Source organism: Narcine bancroftii, unplaced genomic scaffold, assembly GCF_036971445.1.
Source record: "Narcine bancroftii isolate sNarBan1 unplaced genomic scaffold, sNarBan1.hap1 Scaffold_654, whole genome shotgun sequence".
NCBI classification, from domain to species: domain Eukaryota; kingdom Metazoa; phylum Chordata; class Chondrichthyes; order Torpediniformes; family Narcinidae; genus Narcine; species Narcine bancroftii.
This window is the reverse complement of record NW_027212171.1, coordinates 49,328-75,541: the sequence shown is the minus strand read 5'-3', so window position 1 is coordinate 75,541 and position 26,214 is coordinate 49,328. Positions and strand designations below refer to the sequence as shown.

General features: G+C 51.7%; 1 protein-coding gene and 1 pseudogene across 1 annotated transcript; one reads left to right on the top strand and one right to left on the bottom strand.

Moving 5' to 3' along the window:
* Positions 1-2,469: 2,469 nt before the first annotated feature.
* On the top strand, positions 2,470-21,500 carry LOC138751080 (ceramide synthase 2-like). The gene is made up of 10 exons (XM_069913159.1): positions 2,470-2,678; positions 5,204-5,321; positions 8,842-8,960; positions 9,504-9,561; positions 11,632-11,682; positions 15,651-15,743; positions 15,946-16,074; positions 16,954-17,060; positions 17,685-17,838; positions 20,057-21,500. The coding sequence occupies exons 1-10, from the start codon at positions 2,506-2,508 to the stop codon at positions 20,180-20,182; spliced, it is 1,128 nt and encodes a 375-aa protein (XP_069769260.1). The 5' UTR covers positions 2,470-2,505; the 3' UTR covers positions 20,183-21,500.
* Positions 21,501-23,817: 2,317 nt separating this feature from the next.
* Positions 23,818-26,214, bottom strand: part of LOC138751081 (histone-lysine N-methyltransferase SETDB1-like) — a 49,269-nt pseudogene continuing 46,872 nt past the window's right edge.

The following is a 26,214-nucleotide window of genomic DNA, read 5'->3' as shown; positions in this document are numbered from 1 at the left end:
TCTAAAGATCCTCCCCCCCACCCCAGCCACCCCCCCACCCCAGCCACCCACCCACCCCTCCACGGGATGAGGTGTGGGGGAGGAACGAGGACTACTTTTCCCAGCATGCTGCAAGATGGCCCACAATGCACTGGGGCCCTGCCTCAGCCAACTCTCGGCCTTACCCCTCTCCCAGCCTTAACCCTCTCCCTCTGAACTGCACCACACCCCCCTCCCCAACTCACGGCCCCCCTCACCGAGCTGACAATGAACAATTGTCCTTGATCAGTCAGCACTGACAAAGGCACCCTTCTCCAGGCCTACTCACTCACTCACAGGCTCCCTTTCCATTGTGCCTTGTGCTTGCTAATTAAATCTTGAGCACGTTTCACATCCCACACAAACACTTCACAAACAACCTCTAAAATTAAGCAAAAGACAAGCTTGAAATTATCCACAGGTCAGGGGTGTGTGTGTGTGTGTGTGTGCGTGTGTCTGCATGCCTGTGTGTGTCTGTCTGTCTGTGTGTGTGTGTCTGTGTTTATATGCGCATCTCTGTGTGAGCACGTGTGTGCAAACATCTGTGTATATGCGTACCCACACACATCTATGTGTGTGAAATAGAATCTCCCCTCCTGGCCACCAAACATGGCGTCACAACAACAACCTTGCGCTCAACATCAGCAAAGCCAAGGAGCTGATTGTGGACTCCAGGAGGGGGAAGTCAGGGGGAACACAACCCAGTCCTCATCGAGGGTTCGGCATAGGAAAGGGTTGAGAACTTCAAATTCCTGGGGGGGTCAACATCTCCGAGGACCAGTCCTGGGGCCTCCATGTCGATGCAATCGCAAAGAAGGCTGGCTGGTGGCCGTACTGTGTGAGGCATTTGAGGAGATTCGCTCCAGATGGTACCATGGAGAGGGTTCTGTCCAGTCGCGTTGCTGCCTGGTATGGAGGCGCGAACTCCCAGGACAAGAATAAACACCAGAAGGTTGTGGACTCAGCCTGCGACATCACGGGCACTGAACTCCACTCCGTCGAGCCAGAATGTTCTCCTGTAGAAGTCTTTTGAGAGTCTTCTATGGAAGACATGAGTCATATCCCTGACAGTTGGAGGCTGGATACAGTTAAGATTACTAGAGAAATGGTGCTGGGCAAACTGAATGGATTAAAGATCGATAAATCTCCCGGACAAGGGTCACCCACGGGTTCTGAAAGAGGTGGCTTTGGAGATTATTGACCCACTGGCGATGATCTTCCAGAAACCAATAGACTCTGGCGTGATTCCAGGGGACCAGAAGGTTGTGAAAATGGTTCCGCTGTTTAGGAAAGTTGGGAGACAGACAAAAGGGAACCATAGGCCGATTAGTCTGACGTTTATGGTCGGTAAGGCATTAGAGTCGATCCTCAAGGATGAGGTGATCAAATTCCTGGAGATGCATGACTCTAAGGGCCAACATGGCCTGTTTCTGTGCCGTAAACGGTTATATAAACAGTTATAGGTCCAAGTCCAAGTCAGCATGGATTTTTTTTAAAGGGTATATCCTGCCTGACCAACCTATCTCAGGTAGGATCGACAAAGGGGAGGTCGTGGATGTTGTATATTTGGATTTTCAAACGGCGTTTGATAAGGTGCTACACGTGAGGCTGCTAAATAAGATGGAATTGCAGGGATGACATTAGATGGGATAGAAAATTGGCAGATGGGCAGGAAGGGTTGAAATTCAGGGATCCCGTTCGGGACGGCTGCTGTAACAAGCGGCGTTCTGCAGAGGTCAGTCCTGGGGCCGCTGCTGTTCACGATTAACATTAACAATGGTGGTGTGGATGGTTTTGTGGCCAAATTTGCGGACAACACCAAGACAGGTGCGCAGAGCAGGGACTGTAAAGTTGAAGCAGGATATCAACAGATTGGGAGGCGGCGGGGGCGGGGGGGTGGGGAAAGAGGTGGCAGATGAGATACCACGTTGAGAAGCGTTCAGTTCTACGAACTCACTGTTGCACACAGCGGTGGAGGCCAGATCACTGGGAGAATCTAAACAGGAAATGGAGAAGTATCTAATTGGTCGGGGTATCAAGGGATGGGGGGGGGGGGGGTGGGTAAAGGCTGGAAATTGGAAACTAGGTTCAGATTAGTGCAGAGTCCCGGAACTGACTTCATGGGCCAAGTGCCTTGCTTCTGTCCCTTGTGAATAAGGGAGATGAACTTGGTAATATGATGGGAGGTCGGGGGGGTGGGGTGTGGCATTACTAATCAGGGATAGCGGCTGTAGAAAGAGGGGGGACTGTAGAGGGGGTGTGGGTGGGTCAGAATTAGGAAGGGAGCTATCGATGTACTGGGAGTGGTCTACAGGCTCCCAAATAGCCTGAGGAGGAACAGATAAACACCCCTCAACTCTCTCACCCAAAAGGTTGAGGTCATGCAATCAGCTGCGATTTGGACTGAATGGGGGGAACAGGATTGAAGGGCTGAATGGTCTGTTCCAGACACTGATTCTGTTTTCCCCACGCTCTCTGCCCACAGAAATGCTTCAGACGATATATGACTGGTTCTGGTGGGACCGCTTATGGTTACCTTATGACCTGTCGTGGGCTGACTTGGAAGATCGCGATGGGCGTGTCTACGCCAAGGCACGGGACCTCTACGTCACCATCCCTTGTGCCTTTGCCCTGATGTTGATCCGTTATGTCTTCGAGAGGTAGGAGTGCGTCCGCATTGGGAGGGGGTGCGAGCGATAGGAGCGTGGTCCTGAGTACGGACGGTGAGGGAGGTGGAGGGGGAGGGTGGTTCTGCAGAGAGGGGAGAGGGTCCGGGGGGGGGGGGGGGGGGTGGTGAGCTTGGCGTTACCAACAGGATTGGCAGGCTATATGAAATTGCAATGGGAGAGGAGGAGGTGATGGGAGGGGAGGGAGGGCAACCTTTTCTGGCTCTGGGAGATGACCGAGGGTATTCGCAGGGAGGTACAGGGCAGGGAGCAGGTCCTTCAGCCCACCAAGTCTGTTCCGACCCTCAACCACCTCTCCCATTCGGTCCTCCCTCACATTCCCATCAACTTCCCTCCCCTACCCCCCACCCCAGATTCTACACCTCACTCACACATACTGGGGATCCCACATGATCACAGGGAAACATACAGACTGCATATACATGTACATACATACACTCAGACACACGTGTGGACACTCACGCATAGACATGAACACACATGTAAACACACACATCCACATGCATGTGCACATACAGACATACAGATCCACAAACATACACATATGTGTGTGTACGGACACACACATGCATTTGGACTCATATGTGCACTCACACACATCCACACACACACAGACATTCACATGTACACATAAAACACGCGTACGTGAACACACGTACTCACTGACAGACAAACACAAACATGAACACACACGTGCACGCATGTGCACTTATGTGAGTATATAAGTGCGCACACGTACACAATGGTGGAGGTCAGGATCGAATCTCGGGGCCGTAACCCTGCCAGTCTCCCTCTTGGAGGTCGGCTTTGGTCTGAGTGCGTACATTTGTGGCAGGTTCAGCAAGACCCACGGTACCAGGAACCTATGTTTTCGAGAGATATTGTGGCCCTGGATGAGAGGTGCAGAGCAGGTCCAGGCAGTGCAGAGCAAGTGAGGAACAGATGCATGAATACAATTCGAAAGGGTGACAAATAAGGCCTGAAATGGCTCCGACAGACAAGGAGGAAGGAAAATCTGAAGGGCTTCGACAGATCCCTTTAGAGCAAAAGGATAGCAAGGGACATAATTAGACCCCTTGAAGATCAGAGAGGTCGGCTATGTACAGAGCCAAAAGAGATGGGGAAGATCTTAAATGGGTTTTTCCAGCTGTATTCACCAAGGGGATGGACACAGAGCCTCTAGGAGGCAAATTTCAGGGAGATCAGATTAAAGAGGAGAAGGTGTTTGCTGTCCTTTCATGTAATAAAACAGGTGTAATATTACATGAAATTTCCTTTAGTCAGGTGTTGGTGGTATTACGAGCCCAGAGGACCCCAAAACCCAGCAGCAGTAGATATTCACCAAGACAATGGCTACTGAAACAAAAGTTGTTTTTAATTATCTTTAAACGTGAAAATAGAATCACATTTTAACTTATCTCTATTGAGTTAACTTAACCTAACTTAACCCCCTTCTAATTCTAAGCGCATGTATGTGTAATGTGTGTGTAAGTTCAGAGAAGTTCTTTGGTTCACAGTCCAATCTCACTTCTCATTCCTCCAAGTTCACTGGTTGCAGGCAATTCTTATACTGTGCATAGAATTTAACATGTATAAAGTTCACCAGGCTTTGGTGCTCGAAAGGTAAATGGTTACCACTCAGGAAGGCTCTTGTCGGTTTTCAGAAAGAGATTTGTTGTTCCAGGACGTCCACCACTGATTCCTTTTTAATCAGCCACTCCATTGCCTTGCTGATGAAACTTGCCCCCTTTAGGGTTCTCCAGATGATCACCTCTTTCTTTCAGGTCATCACAGAGTTCTTTTTTGTTTCCCTTATTTCAAGTGAAACATTAGACAGCCAGGATGAAAGAGGAAAGGTGTAGGGGGAACCTTTTCACACAGAGTGGTGGGAGTATGGGATGAGCTGAAGTAGGGCTCAATTTTAACATTTAAGAAGAATTTGGACAGGTCCATCGACGGGAGGGGTATGGAGGGCTGGGAGCTGGGTGCAGGTCAGGGGCACTGTTTTCTACGCTGTAATGTTCTTTTCACTCGAAGAGCTGTTGGGGATGAGGAGTCATTGACTCCATGCCTATCCTCTATTTCGGTGACTTAATTGAGGTCCACACGAATAAGGCGGATGGCCAGCGCCTTTTACCCCCGGGCTGGAGGAGCAAAGACCAGAGGACCTCTATACAGAGGGAAGGGAGGGAAGTTTAAGGGAGATGTCAGGGGTATGTTTTTTTACACAGAGAGTTGCAGGGGCCTGGAATGCATTGCCAGGGGTGGTGGTGGAGGCTGGGATATTAGGGCCATTTAAAAGAGTCTTAGACGGGTACGTGGATGAAGGGTTATGGGGTTGGAAGGGCTTAGTGTTTTTTTGGTAGGGAATATATGGGTCAGTACAACATCAAGGGCCGAAGGGCCTGTACTGTGCTGAAGTGTTCTATGCCCATGGATCTCTCCCTGCCCACTGGACCACAGCCAGTTACTTCTCCCTCTCTCTCCCCTTCCCTCAGGACAGTAGCCACATTTTTTGCCTATTTACTGGGCATTAGAGAGAAGGTCCGGTTAAAGGTGAAACCCAACGCCACCCTGGAACAGTCCTTCACCCTCTCCTCCAAGCATCCCAAACAGGTAGGTGCTGGGCAAAAGGGGAGGCGGGGGGGAGGTGTATGTGTGCAACCTGACGAAACTGCGTTTCTCCGGTCCTCGGTGGACCACACACAGACAAGACATAACACACGTATAGACAAACAATACACATGCAGGACAAATATCTCATCCATACAAATAAATCTGGTTTTGTGGAATATGAGTCTCGGGTAGTCAGTGCGAGCGGTTCCTTTGGTCGTTCCGCCCGTGGGAAGAAGCTGTTCCTCAGCCTGGTGGTGCTGGCTTCATTCATGACATTTCCCACAGCCCCACCGCCTGGCCCTCTCCCCATAACCTTTGATGTCCTGGCTCATCAAGGTCCTATCAATCTCTGCCTTCACAACTGCCTGTGGAAACAAATTCCACAGATTCACCGCCCTCTGGCTGAAGAAATTCCTCCCCGTCTCTGATCTAACCGGACGCCCTTCAATCCTGAAGTTGTGCCCTCTTGTCCTGGACTCTCCCACCGTGGGGGAAACGACCTTTCCACATCGACTCTGTTCATGCCTTTCAATTTTCAAAATATTTCATTGAGAATCCACCCCCCTCATTCTCCTAAGTTCCATCGGGTGCCGGCCAGGAGCTGTCAAGCACTCCTCACATGATAAGCTTTTAATTCCTGGAATCTCCTCTCAACGTCAGCTCATCCTTTCTTAAACAAGGAGCCCAAGACTGCCCATAATCCTCCACGTGAGGCCTCACCAGGGCCTTATAAAGCCTCAACGTCACATCCCTGCTCTTGTATTCTCTTGAAGTGAAGGCCAGCATCGCATTTGCCTTCGTTACCACTGGCTAAACCTGCAGGTTCACCTTCAGCCGATCCTGCACAAGGTTCCTTTTCATCTGGGGATTTTCCATTTCCTTCCCGTTTGGAAAATGATCTGCCCGTTTATTTCTTTTCCCAAAGTACATGAGCGTGCAGTTTCTGGTGTTTGTCCCTTCTCTGCCCGTTCTCCCGATCTGTCCAAGTTCTTCTGCGGCCTCCCCATTTCCTCAACGCGACCTGCTCATCCACCGACCTTCGTATCGTCTGCAAACTTGGCCACAGAGCCCTTCATTGTGTAATCTAGATCATTACTGTACAACATAAAATGAAGTGGCCCCAACCCCGACCCCTGTGGGATGCCACCGGCAACTGCCAGCCCATCAGAATATGATCCTTGTATCCCAACTCTCTGCTTCCTGCCAATCAGCCAATGCTCTCCCCACACTGGAGTGTTTTCTGTCATCTCAAGGGATCTTATCTTGTTTAGTAGGTTCATGTGTGGGACCTTGTCAAAGGCCTTCTGAAAATCCACAACATCCACTCCATATCCAGCCTGTTTGACACTTAGAACATTGCAGCATGGGCTCTTCGGCCCACAATCAAACCCTTCCCTCCCTAACGCCCAAAACTTTCTATTTTCCTTTCATCCTGTCGAAGAGACTCTTAAATGTCCCCAATGTTCCAGCTGTCAATGCGTTCCAGGTCCCCACAACTCTCTGCATTATTTTAAAAAATAACCTACCCCTGACGTCTCCCCTAAACTTCTCTCCCTTCACTCTGTTCAGACGTTCTCTGGTGTTTGCTACTCCCACCCTGGGAAACAGGCACTGGCCGTCTGCCTGATCTAAACCTCTCAGAATCTTGGAGACCTCGATTAAATTATTTCTCATCCCTCTTCGCTCCAAAGATTCACTCTGTGAATCTTGCCCCAAGAGGCACATTCTCCAATCCAGATAACGTGAATCTCCTCTGCACCCTCTCCATAGCCCTCACCTCCTTCAGGTAATGAATAGAGCCAAAGAATCCCAACAGATTTTGATTTGCCCAGCAAGATTTCCCCTGAAGGAAACCACCCTGACTTTGGCCTCTCCAAGTAACCTCGCCCTTGATACCCGGTTGGCTTCGAGGTGGCCATTTCTCAGCGCCAGCAGTCGGGATGAGACCAGGGTTTCAATCGCATACTGTCTGGCAGGGTTCGTATGTTCTTCCAATGGGTTTTCCCCCCGGGGGGGCTCCGGCTTCCTCCCGCCGTTCGAAACATCCCATTAATGGGGTGTAAATCGAGCGGCGCAGACTCATGGGCTGAAATGGCCTATTACCGTGCTGTACATCTAAATTTGGCAGCATTTACCACCGCCAGTGGGCTGATAACGCCTCAAACCGTGCATCTTGGCGCCTCACAGTTTGGCGGGCAGCAACCCCCTTTGAAGAAGACCGCAGAGCCCACCTCACTGACAAAAGGCAAAGGAGGAAAAACCCAACACCCAACCCCAACCAACCAATTTTCCCCTGCAACCGCTGCAATCGTGTCTGCCTGTCCCGCATCGGACTTGTCAGCCACAAACGAGCCTGCAGCTGACGTGGACTTTTTACCCCCTCCCTAAATCTTAGTCCGCGAAGCCAAGCCAAAGAAAGAAAAACATCTAAATTTAAATTTAATTGAAACACCTTCCCCACCACTAACAGATTCAGATTTATTGTCTGGCAGAATTATGACTTATTGGCTCAATAACTGACTCAACATACATATGGAAACAAATAATGAAACGTAAACAAACTGCAATACAGAAAGGAAAAAATCAATGTTAGAGACCTTAAACGAGTACCTGATTGAGTCTGTCGTTGAGGAGTGTGATGGGGGAGGGGCAGCAGCTCTTCCTAAACCTGGTGGGTGCGAGTCTTATGGCACCAACACCTCTTTCCTGATGACACCTGGGTGAGGTGGACCCTTGATAATTGCTGCTGCTCTCCCATGGCAGTGTTCCCCATTAATGCTCTCGACGGTGGGGAGGGGTTTTACCTGTGCCCACTTCATGCTCAGGGGTATCAGTGTCTCTACACCCCAGACTGTGACGCAGCCAACGGCGCCCTTCCCACCACACCTCTGTAGAAATTTGCTGGGGTTTCCAGCGTCGAACCGAACCTCCGCAAACATCCGAGGAAGTCGAGGCGCTAATGAGCTTTCTTCATGATGCCGTCAGTGCGTTGGGTCCAGGAAAGATCCTCTGAGATGTGACCCAAGAACCTAGATTTGCTCCCCCTATCCACCTCTGATTCTCCCCAATGATCACTTGATCTTATGCCCCCCTCCCCGGGTTTCAGAGTGTGTGTCAACATTTGGGCAAAGGTTCTGATGAAAATTTGAGGGTGTGGAGGGGCATTCTTTTGGGAAGATTTGGATGTACTGGGATGAGGCAGAATAAATTGCTGGGGGCCTAGAAGGGGATTTTGGAAGGGTATGAGGGAGAGGGGTTCCTGGGATGGGATGCTGGGAAATCAGGGCCCTGAGGCTAATTTGGGATGGGGGAAATTTCCCCTGAGAAAGGGAGGGTGCCGTCGTCCCAGGAGGAGGGGGACGGAGCTTCCACGTGGGATGGGCAGGTGGGGGAAGGTTTGTGAAGGGGTCAGAGGGGATTAGCCCAGGCCTGAGCAGGCTCTTCTCCCTCCCCCTCCCTCCCCCCAATGTCTTTCCCCACCCGATGGATCGAGGACCCTAATGCCCGCTCTCCTTTGCAGAGCGAGATCGAGCGCCTCGCAAGGAAGAGCAACCTCACCCCGCGCCAAGTCGAGCGGTGGTTCCGTCGCCGTAGGAACCAGGCCCGGCCCAGCGTGCTGAAGAAGTTTCGGGAGGCCTGGTAAGTGTTTTCAGCCCGCAAACCTCTGATTTCCCAATCTCTCCAAAGTTTTCCTCCGCACAGAGGAGAAACATTGCCCCAAATAAAGATGGCAGCCTATAATCTAATAAAGCCCCAAATAAAGATGGCTGCCTATACTTTTCAGGAGGCTTATCCCACTATTAACCTAAGTAAAGATAGTGTGGTGGGGGGGGGGGGGGGGTGAAATAGTGCCCCAAATAAAGATGGCTGCCCATAATTGGTCTCAATTATTGCCCTTAGTAAAGATGGCTGTCTCCCAACACCATGATGAACCACTACAATGGAATGAGTTAAGATGGCTGCCAGCTAATATTGGGATCAAAGCTCACTCTTGCTCTAAATAATGATGGTTGACTTCCATTTTCCGTGGTTCCAACTCTTGCCCTAAACCATGATGGGGGTAGAGGAGGTGCTAGAGAGGGGAGGGGGAACTCAAAGGTTGGGACGCGACCCCTCGTGGGCCGCTGTCGTCTGTCAGCCGGACCTGGTGTTGAACCCCCGTGTCTTCTTCCCTCTCGGCAGCTGGCGGTTCACCTTCTACCTGGTGGCGTTTGTGGCTGGCATGGCGGTCATTGTGGACGTGAGTGATTTCGCCCCTCTCCCCTCTAACCTCCTCCCTCCCCCACCTCAACACCTCCTGCGGACGGGGACTTTGCTGCGCGCGCGCTTGGCAGTGGGGACACTGAGGAGAGAGGTGGGCGTCCCACTCTTGCCTTCAGTGGATGGGGAAGTAAAGCACAAGCACCTGCAGACACTGTGGTTGAAGTGAAATCCACAACACTGGAGAAATTCAGCAGGTCAGACCATGCCCTTTATAGAGCAAAGATACATAGTACACCTGAGCTGAGAAAAGGGCCCTTTTAGTATATGCTGAACCCACTCCATAACCCTCCAGACCTCTCCCATCTAGGTACCTATTCAATTTATTCTTAAAACCAAAGAGCGAGGCCACATTGAGCACGTAACCAGCATTTCAGGCTTGGGGCCTTCATTGAGGTGTGGGCAAAACGTCGGCAGGTGCCCGAACAAAATGCTGGAAGGGGTTAGAGGGAGAAGCACGGTCCCACAGGCAGGTGGATAAGGGAGAGGGGGGAATTCTGTGATTGGAGAGGGAAGTGGGTGGAGAGCTGGTGGGGGGGGGGGGGGTGGTGGTGGGAGAACAGACCGGCAGAAATTGGAGAGGTCAACATTAATCCCCCACGGTTGGGAGATGTGGAGCAAACACTTGATTTTCCATCTGGGCCCTCTCCGGGGGGGGGGCTTTCCAGTTTCTGCTCGCCATTCTTCCCTCCAGGTCTCCACCCCTTTCCCTCTCCAATCACAGAGCCCTCCCTCCCTTAGCCACCGATTACCTCCTGCCTGAAACATTGGTTCTGTGTCTTTATTTCTGCTGTTTGACCCATTGAATTTCCACAGGCCTTCAAAGAGAAGGGGAGTGGTGTACGATTAATGAGGTCACGGTAAATGGCTGGGCAATGAGGAGGGGAGAAACTGGGAATACAGATACATAATTCCCTGAAGGTTGAGGGGGTGGTAAAGAGAGCTTTTAGCATCATAAATCGAAGTCTTGGAGTTGGGATGTTATGGTCAAGTTGTACAAGACATTGGTGAGGCCAAATTTGGAGCATGGTGTGCAGTTTTGGTCACCGAACTACAGGAAAGAGATAAATGAGATAGAAAGAGGGCAGAGAAGATTTACTAGGATGTTGTCCGGACTTATCAGGGAACGGTCGAACAGGTTAGGACTTTATTCCCTAGAGCGTAGAAGAATGAGAGGAGATTTGATTGAGGTATTTAAAATTATGAGAGGGTCAGACAGAGTCGTAGACAGGCTTTTCCCACTGGATACAATGGGTTAAGAGGGAACTCCTTCACACAGAGAGTGTGGTATGAGCTGAAGGACTCAGTTTTAACATTTAAGAAACATTTGGACGGGAGCTTGGATGGGAGGAGAGTGGAGGGGGGGGCGCAGGTCAGTGGTGCAAGGCCGAATAATAGTTCGGCACAGGCTAGAAGGGCCCATTTCTGTGCTATAATGTTACACAGTTCTATTTAGGGTGGAGAGGAGGAGAGAACATCTCAGGAGGGAATCCGGGGAGCTCTCTGCTCAGGGAGGCTGCGTGGAGCATGGATAAGTCAATCTCGGCACGGGCGGAGGGGATTAAGGAGACCTGGGGAGCAGGTTGAGCTGAGTCCACAGCTCATTGAATCGGTGAGCAGGATCAGCGGGGTGGAGTAAGATCGGACTCCTTTGATTTCTCGCCTTCTTACTACAAGGCTGGACCCAGGGAAGGGAAAGGGAAGCCAGTTAAATCCTGCTCACCGTAATCTCAAGGACTGGTCCCTGGAGAGGCCTGAGAGTGTGGAGGGGTGGGGGGGAAAGAGGGAGGATGGGACGCATTTTCCAGTAAATGGGAGTGGGGGGGGTAATTCCACCAATGGAGAGAATGGCAGCTCCTTGCCTAACTCCCCCCCCCCACCCATCAGCACTAGGCCCGCTGCCAGGATGAGAAGGAGGTACATTCCTCCAGGCTGTGCCCCGTTGCCCAGGAGACAGGTGGCGAGCACTCCTGGGGGAAGGGTTGGAACAGTGAGCGGCGTTGGCGCCTGTAACACGGACCTGTCCGATATGCGTTTTTCTGTTTCGCAGAAGCCCTGGTTTTATGACCTGCGGGAGACATGGAAAGGATTCCCAATCCAGGTAGGTGTCCATGGTCGTAGGTTTCATTTACACCCATCCTTTTGGACCCCCTCGCCTGCTCCTGGGACCCCTCTTGCTTATAAATGGCCAGAGGAGGGTTGGCGAAGTTTGGAAGAGTTGTATAGAAGGCTGTCTGTCGTAGACGGAGACGGGATGGAGTGTTGGGCGGAGAGGTGGGCAGGTGGCGTTCAATCGAATCAGTGAACAGGATCGATGGGGAGGGGTAAGATTGGACTCCTTTGATGAGTGTGAGGTGATGCGGTTTGGAAGGTCAAACCAGACAGCTGAGTTCAGGGTTAGTGGTTGAAGACTTTACAGCAGGTTGACAAGATTCTGAGAGGCATTGATAAGCTGGTGAGTTTGTTGTCATATGATGTGGTACAAAATGCATGTCGGTGCCCAAATCCTTGCTTGGTGCAGCAAGCAGGTAGATTGTAAAGGATGGCCATGACGGTGCCTGGATTGGAAATGATGTCTTACGAGGCACGGTTTTCTCTTTGGAGTGAAGAAAGGGAGGAGGTGACATAATAGAGGCATCGATAAGGTAGGGGCCTGGAAAGCATTGCCCAGGGTGGTGGGGGCTGGTACAACAGGGACATACAAATCTCTCCCAAATAAAAAAAAGCCCCCGCCGGCTCCCCTCCCACCCCCAAATTTTCGACAGGTCCTCAGATGTTTCTGATTCATTGCCAGACTACACAGATGCAGCCATTTCGGTCCACGAGTCAGCGCCACCCAATCGCCACCCCATTAACCTACACCACCCGCCTCCCCCAGTACGTTTTGAGCTGCTGGCGTTCACTGCACCTGCACCGTCTGCAGGTGTGTTCTCCCCCGTCACCAGAGAGCAAAAGGGAGGGGAGTTTAGAGGAATTTTTTTTTTAAATAGAGAGCAGAGGGGGTCTGGAAGGCGTCGCCGGGGGGAGGAGGCTGGAACTACAGGGGGCATTTAAGAGACTCCCAGACCGGCTCGTGAATGGAAGGTAAATGGGGTAGACAGGGTCTAGTTTTATTTTGGTAGGAATATACGGGCCAGCACAACATCAAGGGCCAAAGGGCCTGTACTGAGAAATTTTCAGCGTCACTGACAAATACCATCTACGCCAGTGGTTTTCAACCTTTTTCTTTCCACTCACCTCCCATTTTAGGTAATCCCTAGGCCATCGGTGCTCTGTGATCAGTAAGGTGGGATGTGGGTGGGAAGGGAAGGTTTGAGAACCACTGTTTTAATCCTAATTGACTCACTTGTGCGGTTTCAGAACTCCAGAGGAAATGGGGCCAACGACAATTTCTCTGAAACAAAGTATTTCAGCAACAATTGGGTCGAGAGTGGAGGTTCTCAACCTTCCCGTCCCACCCACCTCCCACCTCAAGTGACCCCTGACTCATCACAGAGCACAGGGATTACTTAAAAGTGGAAGATGGGTGGAAAGGAAAAGGTCGAGAACCACTGCTTTATGGTGTGGAGGGTTCCCTCTCATGTTCCGTGTGGGGCAGAAGTCTGTTGTGCAAGTTCTTTTCCTCCTGTGACAAAAGTCTGCGGGCCCCCAAAGCTTGTGCAAGTGCAAACTTGAAATTGTTTCGAGATCATTTTGGCCCAGCCGACCTCTCGCGGCTGTTAAAACTGTATTGGCGTGTTTTTTTTAAAAAAAATACCAGTACGATTGCATTCTATGAAGTAAGGGATTTACTGTAAATATGCGTTTTGGGTATACCCAATTTTTTGAGAGGGAAAGGGAGAAAATCTCCCCCCTTTATTGGCCCAAAAACATCATGGAAGTGCCACTTTGACAGGCTGTTTCGCATGGTGATCACCATTACCGCACTGCAATGTGAGGAAAAAAGTGGCGCATTACAAAAACTTCATAGTAAACAATCAATTTCAGCTTAAATGATGTGTCAAAAGCCCGGCCTTTTCTCTTTGTTCCAGGAGAATACATCATGGATAGAAATTAGAACAGGAAAATACATGTATCTAGAATAACTGTTATTTTCTAGTTTAACATCTATTTATATAAGTGACATTAAAGTCATTACTTCTCTTTATCGTGTACTTCAAAAGTTAATGGATTTGTCCAAGTTTCTATTTGTGTAGTTAATCGTAGATAACTACACATGTAGATAAACAGTGTCTTTTGAAAAAAAATCTTGGTTTCATGTGACCATATCCCACCAATGTAAACAAAACCGCGTGGCAAATCAGTCAATGTAGGCGGCTGTTGATAATCTTACAGATTGTTAAACCTGGCAGAAAAAAATTGTTAGAATAATAACCTCGTGTATAATGTGAATGCCCCCCAACCCCCTACTTTGAGCTCGAATTCAGGTACAAAGTTTTGCACCTTAGGCATGCATATTTATGGGTCGTTAAGATTTTATTCCGATACTTTGTTCAGTTTGTGGTTCTGATAAAATGCGCCGCTAAACTGAACGAAGAGTTAGTCACTTCAACTGCTGACTATGCGTGGTTGGTAGGACCCTCCAGCTCCTCCGGGACTGGGTATTTTTGCTCTCGCGCTGCACGCGTAACCCTCCCACAACGGGTCTTGTTGTCCAGAAGCTCCAAATAAAACCCAAGGTCAAGTTTCCAGGTTATCACCCCACTGGCAAATTCCTCAACAACTTTCCCATTGCCACAGAGAGCTCCAGCTCCTGGATTGGATGCCAATGCAAACATGGCAGTTGAAAAAAAACAACCAACTAGTTGACCAAAACTGTTAGCCAAGAGATTATTTTCACTAAGTGCAGTTATGAACCAGCAACCTTCCGCTGCTGACCTTTGGCGTCGCACATTCATCTCTTTTATGCGCTGGTTGCAGACCATGCGCAGCTTAGAGGGGGCAGCACACTCAAGGTCGCTACGCAGGTCGACAGGATTGTTAAGAAGGGCCGAGGGGATGCTGGGCTTCGTTAGACTGAGTTCAGGAGTCGCAAAGACTTGCAGCTTTACAAATCTCTGGTGAGACCACACTTGGGAGGATTGTGCCTATGGAGAGGGAGCAGAGGAGATTCACCAGGACGTTTCCTGGATTGGAGAATGTCCCATGAGGCAAGGTTAACAGAGCTGGGGCTTTTCTCTTTGGAGTGAAGAATGAGAGGAAACTTAATAGAGGTTGACAAGATTCTGAGAGGCATAGATAAGGCGGATGGCCAGCGCCTTTATCCCAGGGCGGGAATAGCAAATACCAGAGGACGTCTGTACCAAGTGAAGGGAGGGAAGTTTAAGGGAGACATCAGAGGTAAGGTTCTTTAAACAGAGAGTTGTGGGGGCCTGGAATGCATTGCCAGCAGGGGTGGCTGGAACATTAGGGGCATTTAAGAGACTCTTAGACAGGCACGTGGATGTGAGACAAATAGGGAATTGGGATGTGGATCCCACTGTTCCATCTCCCTCACCGATCAGGAACCTGATCCAGGGAAGGAGGTGTTGGAAGGGGGACTGTTGGACCCTTGCTGTTGGGGGTCACATCAGGGAGGGGGAAGGAGGAGTGGGGATGGAAAGAGCTCCCGTCCCTGGTAGCGGAGTGTTTCGGGGAAGGGGAGGGGTGGTGGTTTCCTTAGGGTACAGGGAGAGGTATCGATCAGGGAGTGGTTGCGGCATGTTTCTGGCAGGGGTGTGGGGGTCGGGATGTTCCTCGAGGGGGACTGGGTATATTGAGGAGGGGGTGGGGAGTATTTCGGGAGGGTGGGTTGAGGGTATTTTGGGAGAGGAAGGGGTAACGCTCCAGGAGGGAATGAGGATATATTTTAGGGTGGGGGAGGGTGGGTGAGAGATATTCCAGGATGGGAGGGGGTGGAGGTATTCTGGGAAGGGAGCAGGTGGGAGTAATCCTTGAGACAAGGGGTGGGTGTATTTCTGGATGGGGTGATATATTTCGGGGAGGGGCTGGGAGAATTCTGGGAGGGGGTGGGGGTATTCCGGGAGTTACCCTACTACGGCTCCGACACTCCCTCTCTCTCCACCACAGACTATGCTGCCCTCCCAGTACTGGTATTACATGATTGAGCTCGGCTTCTACTGGTCCCTGCTCTTCACCGTGGCCTCTGACGTCAAGAGGAAGGTGAGTCCATCCACCCCACACCCCCAGCTCTCCCCCCCCACCCCTTCGGCCCAGGGAAGCCACATCCGAGGGAAGGCAACAGGAGTCGGGGATGGGGGGGGGGAAGCGGCAATACCGTCGGGAGGAAGGAGGAAGGAAGAAGCGAGGGAAATCAGAGGTCAGGGTTGGGTCTCACTGTGTCCTCTCACTCTCTCCCCGGCAGGACTTTAAGGAACAGATCGTCCACCACGTGGCCACCATAATTCTCATCAGCTTCTCCTGGTGCACTAACTACATCCGGGCAGGAACCCTCGTCATGGCCGTGCACGACGCCTCAGACTACTTTCTTGAGGTAGGGCACATCCTCCGGCCTTACCTCTGTCCTCCACCCCTCCATTCACGCCTCTCACATATGCCCCTCCCTCACACGCATGCACACCCCTCACTCACACACACTTCTCTCAGACACACACCCTCTCTTGCACACAAACACACACAGATACAGACACACACACGGACAGACATATATATAAATACACACATTCACACACACACACACACATATACACACGTACAGAAACACTTACACACAGACATACACACACACTTACACGTACAGACATATATAAATATACATATTCTTTTCTTTGGCTTGGCTTCGCGGACGAAGATTTATGGAGGGGGTAAATGTCCACGTCAGCTGCAGGCTCGATTGTGGCTGACAAGTCCGCAGATATACATATATACAAACACACGTACAGAAACACATGTGCACATGTACAGAAACAGACATACACTTACACGTACAGACATATAAATACACACACACACATACACAGATATACATATATACACACACACACATACAGAAACACGTGCACATGTACAGACACACACACGGACAGCATATATATAAATACACACACATATATACAGACACATGTACAGACACACACACACACAGCCAGAGGCTGTGCACATCCAGAGCTTCACTCACTGTCTGACATAACTGTCGTTTTTCCACCAGGATTATTCACTGTACGGTCATCTATCCCCTTGAACTTTACCCCGCCTTCTTCGGATATTACTTCTTTAACGGTCTCTTGCTCCAAGTGGCAGCGACTCTCCCCTCTGCACTCCCTGTCTCTACTTGGAGATGTGGAGGGGTAGGATGGACATGGAGGGTCTGGAACCTTCTGTAACACCCACCCCCACCTTCCTGTCCCCACAGTCCGCCAAGATGTTCAACTACGCTGGATGGAAGACCACGTGCAACTGCCTCTTCGTCCTCTTCGCCATCGTCTTCTTCATCACTCGTCTCATCATCTTTCCCTTCTGGTACAGCATTCCCCTGGCGCCTTGTTCATCCCAGCCACGATGGGGCACTGCAGGATCACAGGGGCTCGGTGTCCGTGGGGTCAACCTTTCGGGAGGGAGTCTCCATTGAGACCGAGGTCCTCGTTGCCCAATCTTCCCTCTGGGCTCCCACCTCAATGGACAGTTCTGATGACACATCAACAACTCTCTCTCCCCCATCGGGAGACTTGCTGAGTTTCTCCAGCATAATATCGTTCCTGCCATGTCTGTAAATCCTGTTCAATTCATGGCACAGCATGGGTCAGGGTCTGACCCGGGAGTGTGTGATGGGACGGTGTGGAGGTGGTTTCACTCTGGGTCTGACCCCGGGAGTGTGTTATGGGACGGTGCAGAGAGGGTTTCACTCTGGGTCTGACCCCAGGAGTGTGTGATTGGGACGGTGCGGAGAGCTTTGCTCTGTGTCTGACCCTGGAAGTATGTGATGGGACGGTGTGGAGGGGGTTTCACTCTGGGTCTGACCCTGGGAGTGTGTGATGGGATGGTGAGGAGGGAGCTTTACTCTGTGTCTGACCCCGGGAGTGTGCAATGGGACGGTGCGGAGGGAGTTTCACTCACTGTCTGACATAACTCTCGTTTTTCCACCAGGATTATTCACTGTACGGTCATCTATCCCCTTGAACTTTACCCCGCCTTCTTCGGATATTACTTCTTTAACGGAATCTTGGTGATCCTTCAGCTCCTCCACATATTCTGGGCTGCCCTTATCCTCCGCATGGCCCTCAAATTTATGACTGGAAATGTAAGTGATCTGTCTGGGAGGTGAACAGGGCATGAGGTCGATACTGGTGAAATTGAGTGGGAAATGAGGGAGGAAAGCTGGGGCTTCGGGTGTTGGGCGGAAGGTGGGAGAGATGAGCAGTAGGAAAGGGGGGGGGGTGTGAAAGGCGCGTGCGTGAGAAAGGCAGATGAAGAAAGGATGAGAGTTGGTAGAAATGGAAAGAGGAGGGTTCCCCTAAATTTGGAAAATGTGGTCCATGCCATTGGGGTTTAGAACATTCTTGTACTGTAAGGATCTTCGGCCCACACATTGTGCCGACCCATGTAAACCTACTCAACAATCTAACCCTTCCCTCTCGTAACCCTCTATTTTTCATTCATGCAAGACAAGTGTGGCCCTATTGTACCAGCCTCCACTACCACTCCCGGCAAAGCATCCAGGCCCCCACAACTCTGTGTAAATAAGTCTCCCTTAAATTTCCCTCCCTTCACTTTGTACTGATGTCCACTGGTGTTCGCTACTCCCGCCCTGGGATAAAGGCGTTGGCTGTCCACCCTGTGGACCTCGATTAACTCTCCTCTCATCCTTCTACGCTCCAAAGAGAACAGCTCTGCTAACCTCGCCTCATGAGGCACATTCGCTAATCCAGGCAACGTCCCAGTAAATCTCCTCTGCCTCCCCAACCACCCCCCCCCCCCCCAGCCCCGATCCTGGGGTGACCAGAACTGAACTGACCGAGTGTGGTCTTGCCAGAGATTTATGGCTCTGCAACATTACCTCACGGCTCTTGAACTCGATCCCGATTCATGAAGCCCAGCATCCCCGTGAGCCCAAATGGTTCATCCAACTGAAGCTGCACTTGTGAATGTGCAGTTGTTTCCCGCACCTGGTGCTCCCGTGGTGGCTCCTCTATGTCAGAGGTTGCTTCGTTGGGCACCTCGGCTCTGCCTGCCGTAAATTGCATGGTTCACCCATATATATGAGAGTGGCCACCCACCCATCTCAATGCCCCATCCTAATTCCCTTACTGATATGCATGTCCGTGGTTTCGTGCCCTGCCAGGTTGAGGCCATCTGCAAACTGGAGGAACCTTTATGTCTGGACACCCTCCAACTGGTTGGCATTAACAGTGACTTCTCCGGTTTCCATTAAACTCTCTTCTTCCCCATGTTTCCTTTTCCCCAGCTCTCACTCTTTTCCCTGTTTCCTTTCACAGAGCCAAAATCAATTCTCACCTCTCATCATATCCAATTAACATCTTTTGTTGGTCCAGACTCCTTCCCCCCACTAGTCTTTGTTCCAACAGCGTCTTTATCCGTTGAAGGGCTCAGGCCTGAAACGTTGGTAATATATCTTTACCTCCTGCGTACGCTGCAAGACTGGCCGAGCTCCTCCTGACCTGCGCAGCCACCTTGACGAACCTATGGATCTGGACCCGTTGTGTCCAGCGAGTTGTTCCCAGTGTCGGCAAAGACCCTGGTCATAGGCAAGGCTCAGGGCAGAGGCATCCACCTGGGAGCATGGGGTGCTGAGATGGGGACCCCCAGCATGTAGGCATACAGCGAAGGGGGTTACCTGATCAGCGTCTGGTCTCACCAATGTTATCCACAAGGACCAAGCTGCAAGAGATGGAGGTTGTTTTGCGGGCCGTCTAGTTAGATATCTCGTACATAGTACAACTAATTCAGGACAGATTAGTTTCAGATATAACAGTTGACATGATTTTACTAAGGTGGGGTTCATTTAGGAGTCTGATAACAGCAGGAAAGAAACTGCCCTTGAATCTGCTGGGGAGTGGTCTCATGCTCCAGAATCAGCTTCCCGATGGAAGCGGGATTGGGGTGGAGGGTTTGAAGAGTATGTGGCCGGGGGTGGGAGGGGTCCTTTAAATATGGACTGTTTTCCCAAGGTAGTGAAGGTGCAGATGCAGTTGAAGGTGGGGGGTGGGGAGGGGTTGATGGAAGGGAAGGAGTGTGATGAGGTGCAGCCGGAGTCTGGAAAGGAGGGGGTGGGATGAGGTGTGGTTGGAGTCGATGGAGGGGAGGGGGTGGAATGAGGTATAGATGGAGTCGATTGAGGGGAGGGGGTGTGATGAGGTGTAGACGGGGTCGATGGCCTTGGATTCCTGCTGACTGGGGGTAAAGTGTGGTGGGACGATGGTGGTCGTGGAGAAGGTCAGGTGGGATTGCAGTTTCGGCACAATGCTGACTGGGACATCTCTTCTCCCCCCTACGCACAGATCGTGGAGGATGAGCGCAGTGACCGGGACGAGACAGACGAATCTGATGAGGAGGAGAGGGCAAAGAATGGCCCCCTATCCAATGGGTACACCACACTCAACAGTCACCACCACAAGGAAGACTAGTGTCCTGTACCGAGGGGAAGGGTGGGGAAAGGGAAGATAATCCCCCCTCCTCCACCTCTGTCCGATCCTTCCCTCCTCTGCCTTCCTCTCTCCTCACCTCCTCCCCCTCCCCTTGCTCCCTCTCACCTTACCCCTCCATCCTCCCTCCCCTCGCTCCTTCCTCTCTCCCTTAGCTCCCTCTCCCTCCTCTCCACCCGTTCCCTCCTTATCCCCCTTACTCATCCCTCCCTCTCCCCTTCTCTCCTCCCCCTTACCTCTCCCTCCCTCTTTTCCTCCTCCCCTCACTTCTCCTGCCCTCCCCTTCTCAGGATACAACCGCACATTGAGTGGGGGGGGGGGAAGAAAGAAGGTTTTTTAAAAATATTAAATGGGGTGGGGGTAAATAAACACAGCTTTAATATATTGAATAACACAGGGGGAGAAATCGTGCTTAAACCTGCACCTCCCCTCCCCGGATTTCTCATCGTGAGACGTGTAGTTGGAAGGGGAGGGGGTGTTGATGTGCGGTTGTGTACACAAGAGGTGGGAGAGGAGGGGTGCAGAACAGACAACCCCTAAAGGTCTTGAATAGGTCACCGTGCCGGTTGGAACAGTATTTTTTTTCCCGTTTGCTTATTCCCCCCTCCCCCTCCCTTGTAGGAGGGGTGGGGTTGCACCTTACAACTGGCCACATTCTGCCCCCTGCGGGGGCCAAAGAAGAGCTCCGTGGTGGAGGAAGTCAGAGCTCGAACATCTCCCCCTTTCGAAGACTCCCCACCATGAATTGGCGAGAGAAGAGGTTCAGTCAGACATCAAGGGGCAGTTCGCCCCCCTCCCCTCAAGGGCTCTGGGAGAGGGGGGGAGGTCGTGAGCATGCGCGGGATGGCAGCTGGGGAGAGGGAGAACAGTGTTGTTACACATCATCCCTACCTGCCCTCCCAGAACTCCGAGGCTTCTTTCCGCCACGACATCAAATCTTGGGGCCGAATGAAACTCAGGAGGTAGGGGACATCCCCCACCCCCCACCTCACTCCCTGGAGAAAATGGGCACCAGTGTGGGGCAGAGTGTGGAAAGGCACTCGATTAATTATTTTTTTAAAATATTCTAAACCCCCCCCCCCCCCAACTTTGGGGCTAAATGGAGATCAGAGTTTCACCCAGGGAGGTCCCTGTGGTTTGACACACTCGGGAGTGGGGGAAGCACTCACGTGGGAGAAGGGAGAGAGTGAAGTTATCCGCGGGGGCGCTGAATTAACATGTTGTAAATATGGACAAATGTCAGCATGCCGAATACAGTTTGCAATTAATTTTTTTTGAGATTAAAAAATCCATTTTGAGACAGGTGTGTTGTTATAGCAGGCCAGGAATCCAGGAAATTAGGATTCAAAGGCCCTTCCCAGTGGCTCTCAACCTTCTCACCTCACTCACATGCCCCTTAAGTAATCTCCTACTCACCAAAAGGCTGAAGGCCACTGCCTAACACCGCTCGATCTGATCGCAGCCGATCACCTCTGGGGCCTATCCCTGTTCTCTCTCCATCTCCCCGGTCCCTGTAACCACCAGGGCCACGTCCGGCCCCCACCAACCAGCCCGAAATGGCTCTCCGTGGCAGTTCTCTCCACAAGTTCTCGGAGGGTGGGCAACTTTGGCCATCCTCATCCAAAATGGCTCCCTCCCACCCCCACCACTCCCCACCGGGGAAGGGTCACGGCACAGGTCAGTGGGACTAGGGAGAATAATGATTGTGCCGAACTAGTATTCTGCCCATTCCCACTGTTCCCAGTCCACAGCCCTCCACACCTCACCCATCCACATACCTGCCTAAATTCTTCTCGAATGTTAAAATTGAGCCCACATTCACCACTTCAGCTGGCAGCACTCTGCGTGGAGAAGTTCCCCCTCAGGTTCCCCTTTCACCCTTAACCCATGTCCTCTGGTCTGTATCTCACCTACACTCAGTAGAAAAAGCCCGTCTACATTTACTCTGTCTATACCCTCAATTTTAAATACCTCATCAAATCTCCCCTCATTCTTTAACGCTCCAGGGAATAAAGTCTTCACCTGTTTGACCTTTCCCTGTAACTCAGTTGCTGAAGTCTGGGCATCGTCCTAGTAAATCTTCTCCGCACTCTTTCAATCTTATTGATATCTTTCCTGTAGTTGGGTGACCAAAACTGCACACAATGCTCCAAATCTGGCCTCATCAACCTCTTGTACATCTTTACACCATAACATTCCAACGTGGAGCAGAATAGGCCATTCAGTCCATTGAGTCACAAACTGATGATTGCCCCACTGCCTGGCCTTTTCTCCTCACCTTTGATGCCCTGGCTCATCAATCTCTGCCTTAAATACACCCAATGCCCTGGCCTTCACATCTGCTTGTGGCCACAAAGTTCCACAGCTTCACTGCCTTCTGTCCGGAGAAATTTGTCCATGTCTCTGTTCCAAGTGGACACCCTTCAATCCTGAAGTTGTGTCCTCTGGTTTGAGACCCTCCCACCATGGGAAATGACCTTTCTTGCAGCATTGGAACATAGAATGTTCTTGTGTCCCTCTGTTTTTCTTCTGACCACGTGCCTGTCTCTCTTCACAGCCCTCATGTTCTAGGCCCCCACAACTCTCTGTGCAAAGATAACATCCCTGATGTCTCCCCTAAACTTCACTTTGTGCTGACGTCTGGTGTTCATTACTCCTGCCCTGGGAAAAAAGCCCAACTTATCTATGCCTCTCAATCTTGTACACCTCCATCAAGTCTCCTCTCACCCCTCTTCATTCTGGAAGAGACAAGCCCCAGCTCTGCTAACCTCGCCCCATGTTTTCCAACCCAGGCAACGTCCTGGTAAATTTCCTCTGCACCCTCTCCATCCTTCCTGTTACGAGGTGACCAGGACTGAAAACAAAGTGTGATCTCGCCAGAGATTTACCTTACAACCCTTGAACCCAATCCCCTGACTCACGAAGCCCAGCATCCCATAAGCCTTCTATCCCATCAACCTGGTGGCAACCTTGAGGGATGTATGATTTGGACCTCAAAGTCCCTCTGTTCTTCCTCACCATTAGTCTACGATTCAGACTATTCATATAAAAACATATGTTACAAATTAAAACATCATTTTCTCTGTTGATATTGTTGAACCCTCAGGGGGCCAACTATCCCCGGAGACCCTCCAAATGGCCCGTGAGCACGAAGTGCTCTTTCACCAGGGATACACTGCTGTCCTCAAAAGAGGGGCGGGCAGACAGGGCGATCCGAACCCTCGACTGTCCGCTGCCTGGATCCATGAATGGCCATCTTGGCCAGGCACCACGGCAACATGGATAACCCTCCCTCTAACCCGGGTACCCAAAGATCAGGAGTGTTGGCATTGAGCGCACAAGCAGGCAGGCACAAAACACCGCTGGTGGGGCAGGCGAGTCCGCAAGTCAACTCGGCCCGTGGCAAGGCCTTGGGGGCATTCCTGCTGCATCAAAGTGGGGGGGTCCTGAGCGTTCTATGGAGTCCTGCAGCACCAGGACAGGCCCATTGACCCAACTTGCCCATAGAACGCTCAGGTTCAACTCCACGGTCCTGCTCATGCTCGATTGAGTTCAGACATCCGGACGGTTCGGTGGATGTGCCCAGTACTAGGAATGAAGGTACAGAGACAAAGCAGTTTTAAATTAAAAAAATTATTGTGTATTTTAATTCACCGAGACATGTACACAAGTGGCTCCGGATGGGAGAGATGGGCATCGGGGGCCCTGGTTTTGGACAGGGTTGGGAAATAGATGGGAACACATGTCAGCCAGGAGCGCAGATAGGCACGTGTTCACACAAGGGTTATTGACACCCCTCTCACACACACACACACACACACACACACACACACACACACACACACACACACACACACACACACACACACACACACACGACAGTTTCCAGTCCCCATCAACACCCAACTGAGCCCTTTCTAACCTTCCTCATCACCAAACATCCATGGGCACTCGGCATGAGACCCCCACCGCCCATGCTGGGGGGGGGGGGAAAGAAAGAGTAGGATGTTTAACCCACTCGCACACATCAGCATCATTTCTGATGCGCGCCTGCACCTTGGCCATCCAGTGGGAGAGCCTCACAGGCAGTGGTGGGGTGGGTGGCCCAGAGCGCGAACAGGGGTCAATTTGAGCGGGGATCCTGGTGAGGGGGAAAGTAGAGGCAAACTGGATTCCTCTTCCCCTCCACTCCCCCAATCTAGTCATTCCTCTCCTCCCAGCTGGGACTAGAGAGGGTCCAACCATTCCCTCCTCCCCCCCCCACCCCCCCCGGCTTGGGAATGGGATAGGTCTCTGTGGGAGCATGTATCAGTGCCCAATTTCTGGTGGGGAGTGGGGGAGGGGTCTCTTTCAGACGAGGCGGGAAGAGAAACGATTCCTTCACTGAGAGTGGATCGCTCTTGCTCGCCTGCTCCCAGGTGGAAAAGGACAGTAGAGTGGGTCAGGTGGGAGGGCTAGGACGTAGTGCCATGATTGGGGAAAAGGGATTAGGGTGGGGAGAGGGGAACCCAGAGCATCCTGCCCCTGCATCCGGAAAATGTGAGAGCCCGGATTTCCAGGGAAGGAAGCCGTCTCAGGCGTGTTTGGTGCAGGGGACGTGTGAGGGAGTGTCTCATTAAGACAGGACGAAGAGCAGTGAGTCCTGCAATGAGAGCGGATTGTTCTTGCTCGCATGCTCCCCAATTTGACCTCTCAGGTGGGAAGCTAGGACATACTGCCATGGGTGGGGAGAAGGGATTGGGATGGGGGGGTAGGGGTGAGAAATGAGGAGCCTAGAGCAACCGGTCCCTGCATCTGGTGGACTCACAGAACTCAGAAAATGAGTGGGTACTTGATTTCTTTGTGTGGAGTTGAGTTTGGGGATGGGGGAAACATGAGAGAGCATCTTGTTAAGACAGGACAGGAAGAGAGGAAAGTCCTGCACTGAGAGCTGATCGCTCTTGCTCATATGCTCCCCACTTTGACCTCTCAGGTGGGAAAAACCCCAGGTTGGATCTGGAGGCGGGACTAGAACGTACTGGACAGGGAGAAGGGATTGGACGGTGGGGGGGGGGAAGGGAAGCTAGAGTAGACGGCCCCTGCACTCTGTTGAGCCACAGCAGCAGAGCAACTGCTTGCCTTCAACGCTGCCCACTTCGTAGTTGTAGTCCCAGGTGAGCTCAGTGCCAGCACGGATCCGCCTGAGGGAGAGAGGGGAGGGGGTGATCAAATGGATGCTCTTTGACGTGGTCCCCCTCCCCACCCTGCCTTCGCAGCATGCCCTGAGGGTGGCACCTCAAGGCCATTCCCTCCGTGTCCCTCGTTTGACCCCGCTCTCCAGGACGCATGCATGTCAGGTGGCTTTGGGCATGCATCGCCTCAGCAGCGTATAGGCGCAGGAGGGCACGCTCACACAATGCTGCACCCGTGAACAGGCCAGCACGGGAGGGAGGGAAAGCCGGCATGACTGCACGCAACCCCGCAAACACGTACCAGCATGAGAGCACGTTTGCAGAACATTGCCACCACGTGCGAACAAGAGCGGGAGGAAATGCTGCCATGATTGCGTGCATCCAATACTGCGAATGCATGCGAGCTAGCGCAGGAGTGCGCGCTACCTCCAACACTGCAAACACAGGCCAGCATGGCCGTTACTGCCTCCATGCAATACAGCAAATACGGCCCTGTGTGGGAGCTCGCACATGCAACACCTCAGCTGTGTGTATTCCAATCCAGGGGTTCGTTTCGGCAACACTGCGACCGCACGCACATCAGCACAGGAGTGCGTGCTGCTGCGCCAGTAAGTGTGCAGCATTGCCGCCATGCCCGTACCACTGAAGCTTGTGTGCATGCAAGCAGGGTAGCTAATGCACCACCGCAACCTCATGGGGGAAAACCAATAGAGTTGGGTCTTGTGTGTAGGTGTGCATTCCCCACGTTGCCCCCAAGGCTACCTCTGAAGTCAGTCAGGGTTCCAACCTCATCCACACCACGTGTCGCCTAGCACCACCAGCCCACCCCTGCTCCCAAGACTT

What these genes read in the sequence shown, in the direction of transcription:
- LOC138751080 (XM_069913159.1), top strand. Translation starts at nt 2,506, where the DNA reads ATGCTTCAGACGATATATGACTGGTTCTGGTGGGACCGCTTATGGTTA. An exon ending in GCATGGCGGTCATTGTGGAC is followed by an intron (nt 9,562 to 11,631) that starts GTGAGTGATTTC and finishes TCTGTTTCGCAG; the next exon opens with AAGCCCTGGTTTTATGACCT. An exon ending in CCTCAGACTACTTTCTTGAG is followed by an intron (nt 16,075 to 16,953) that starts GTAGGGCACATC and finishes CTGTCCCCACAG; the next exon opens with TCCGCCAAGATGTTCAACTA.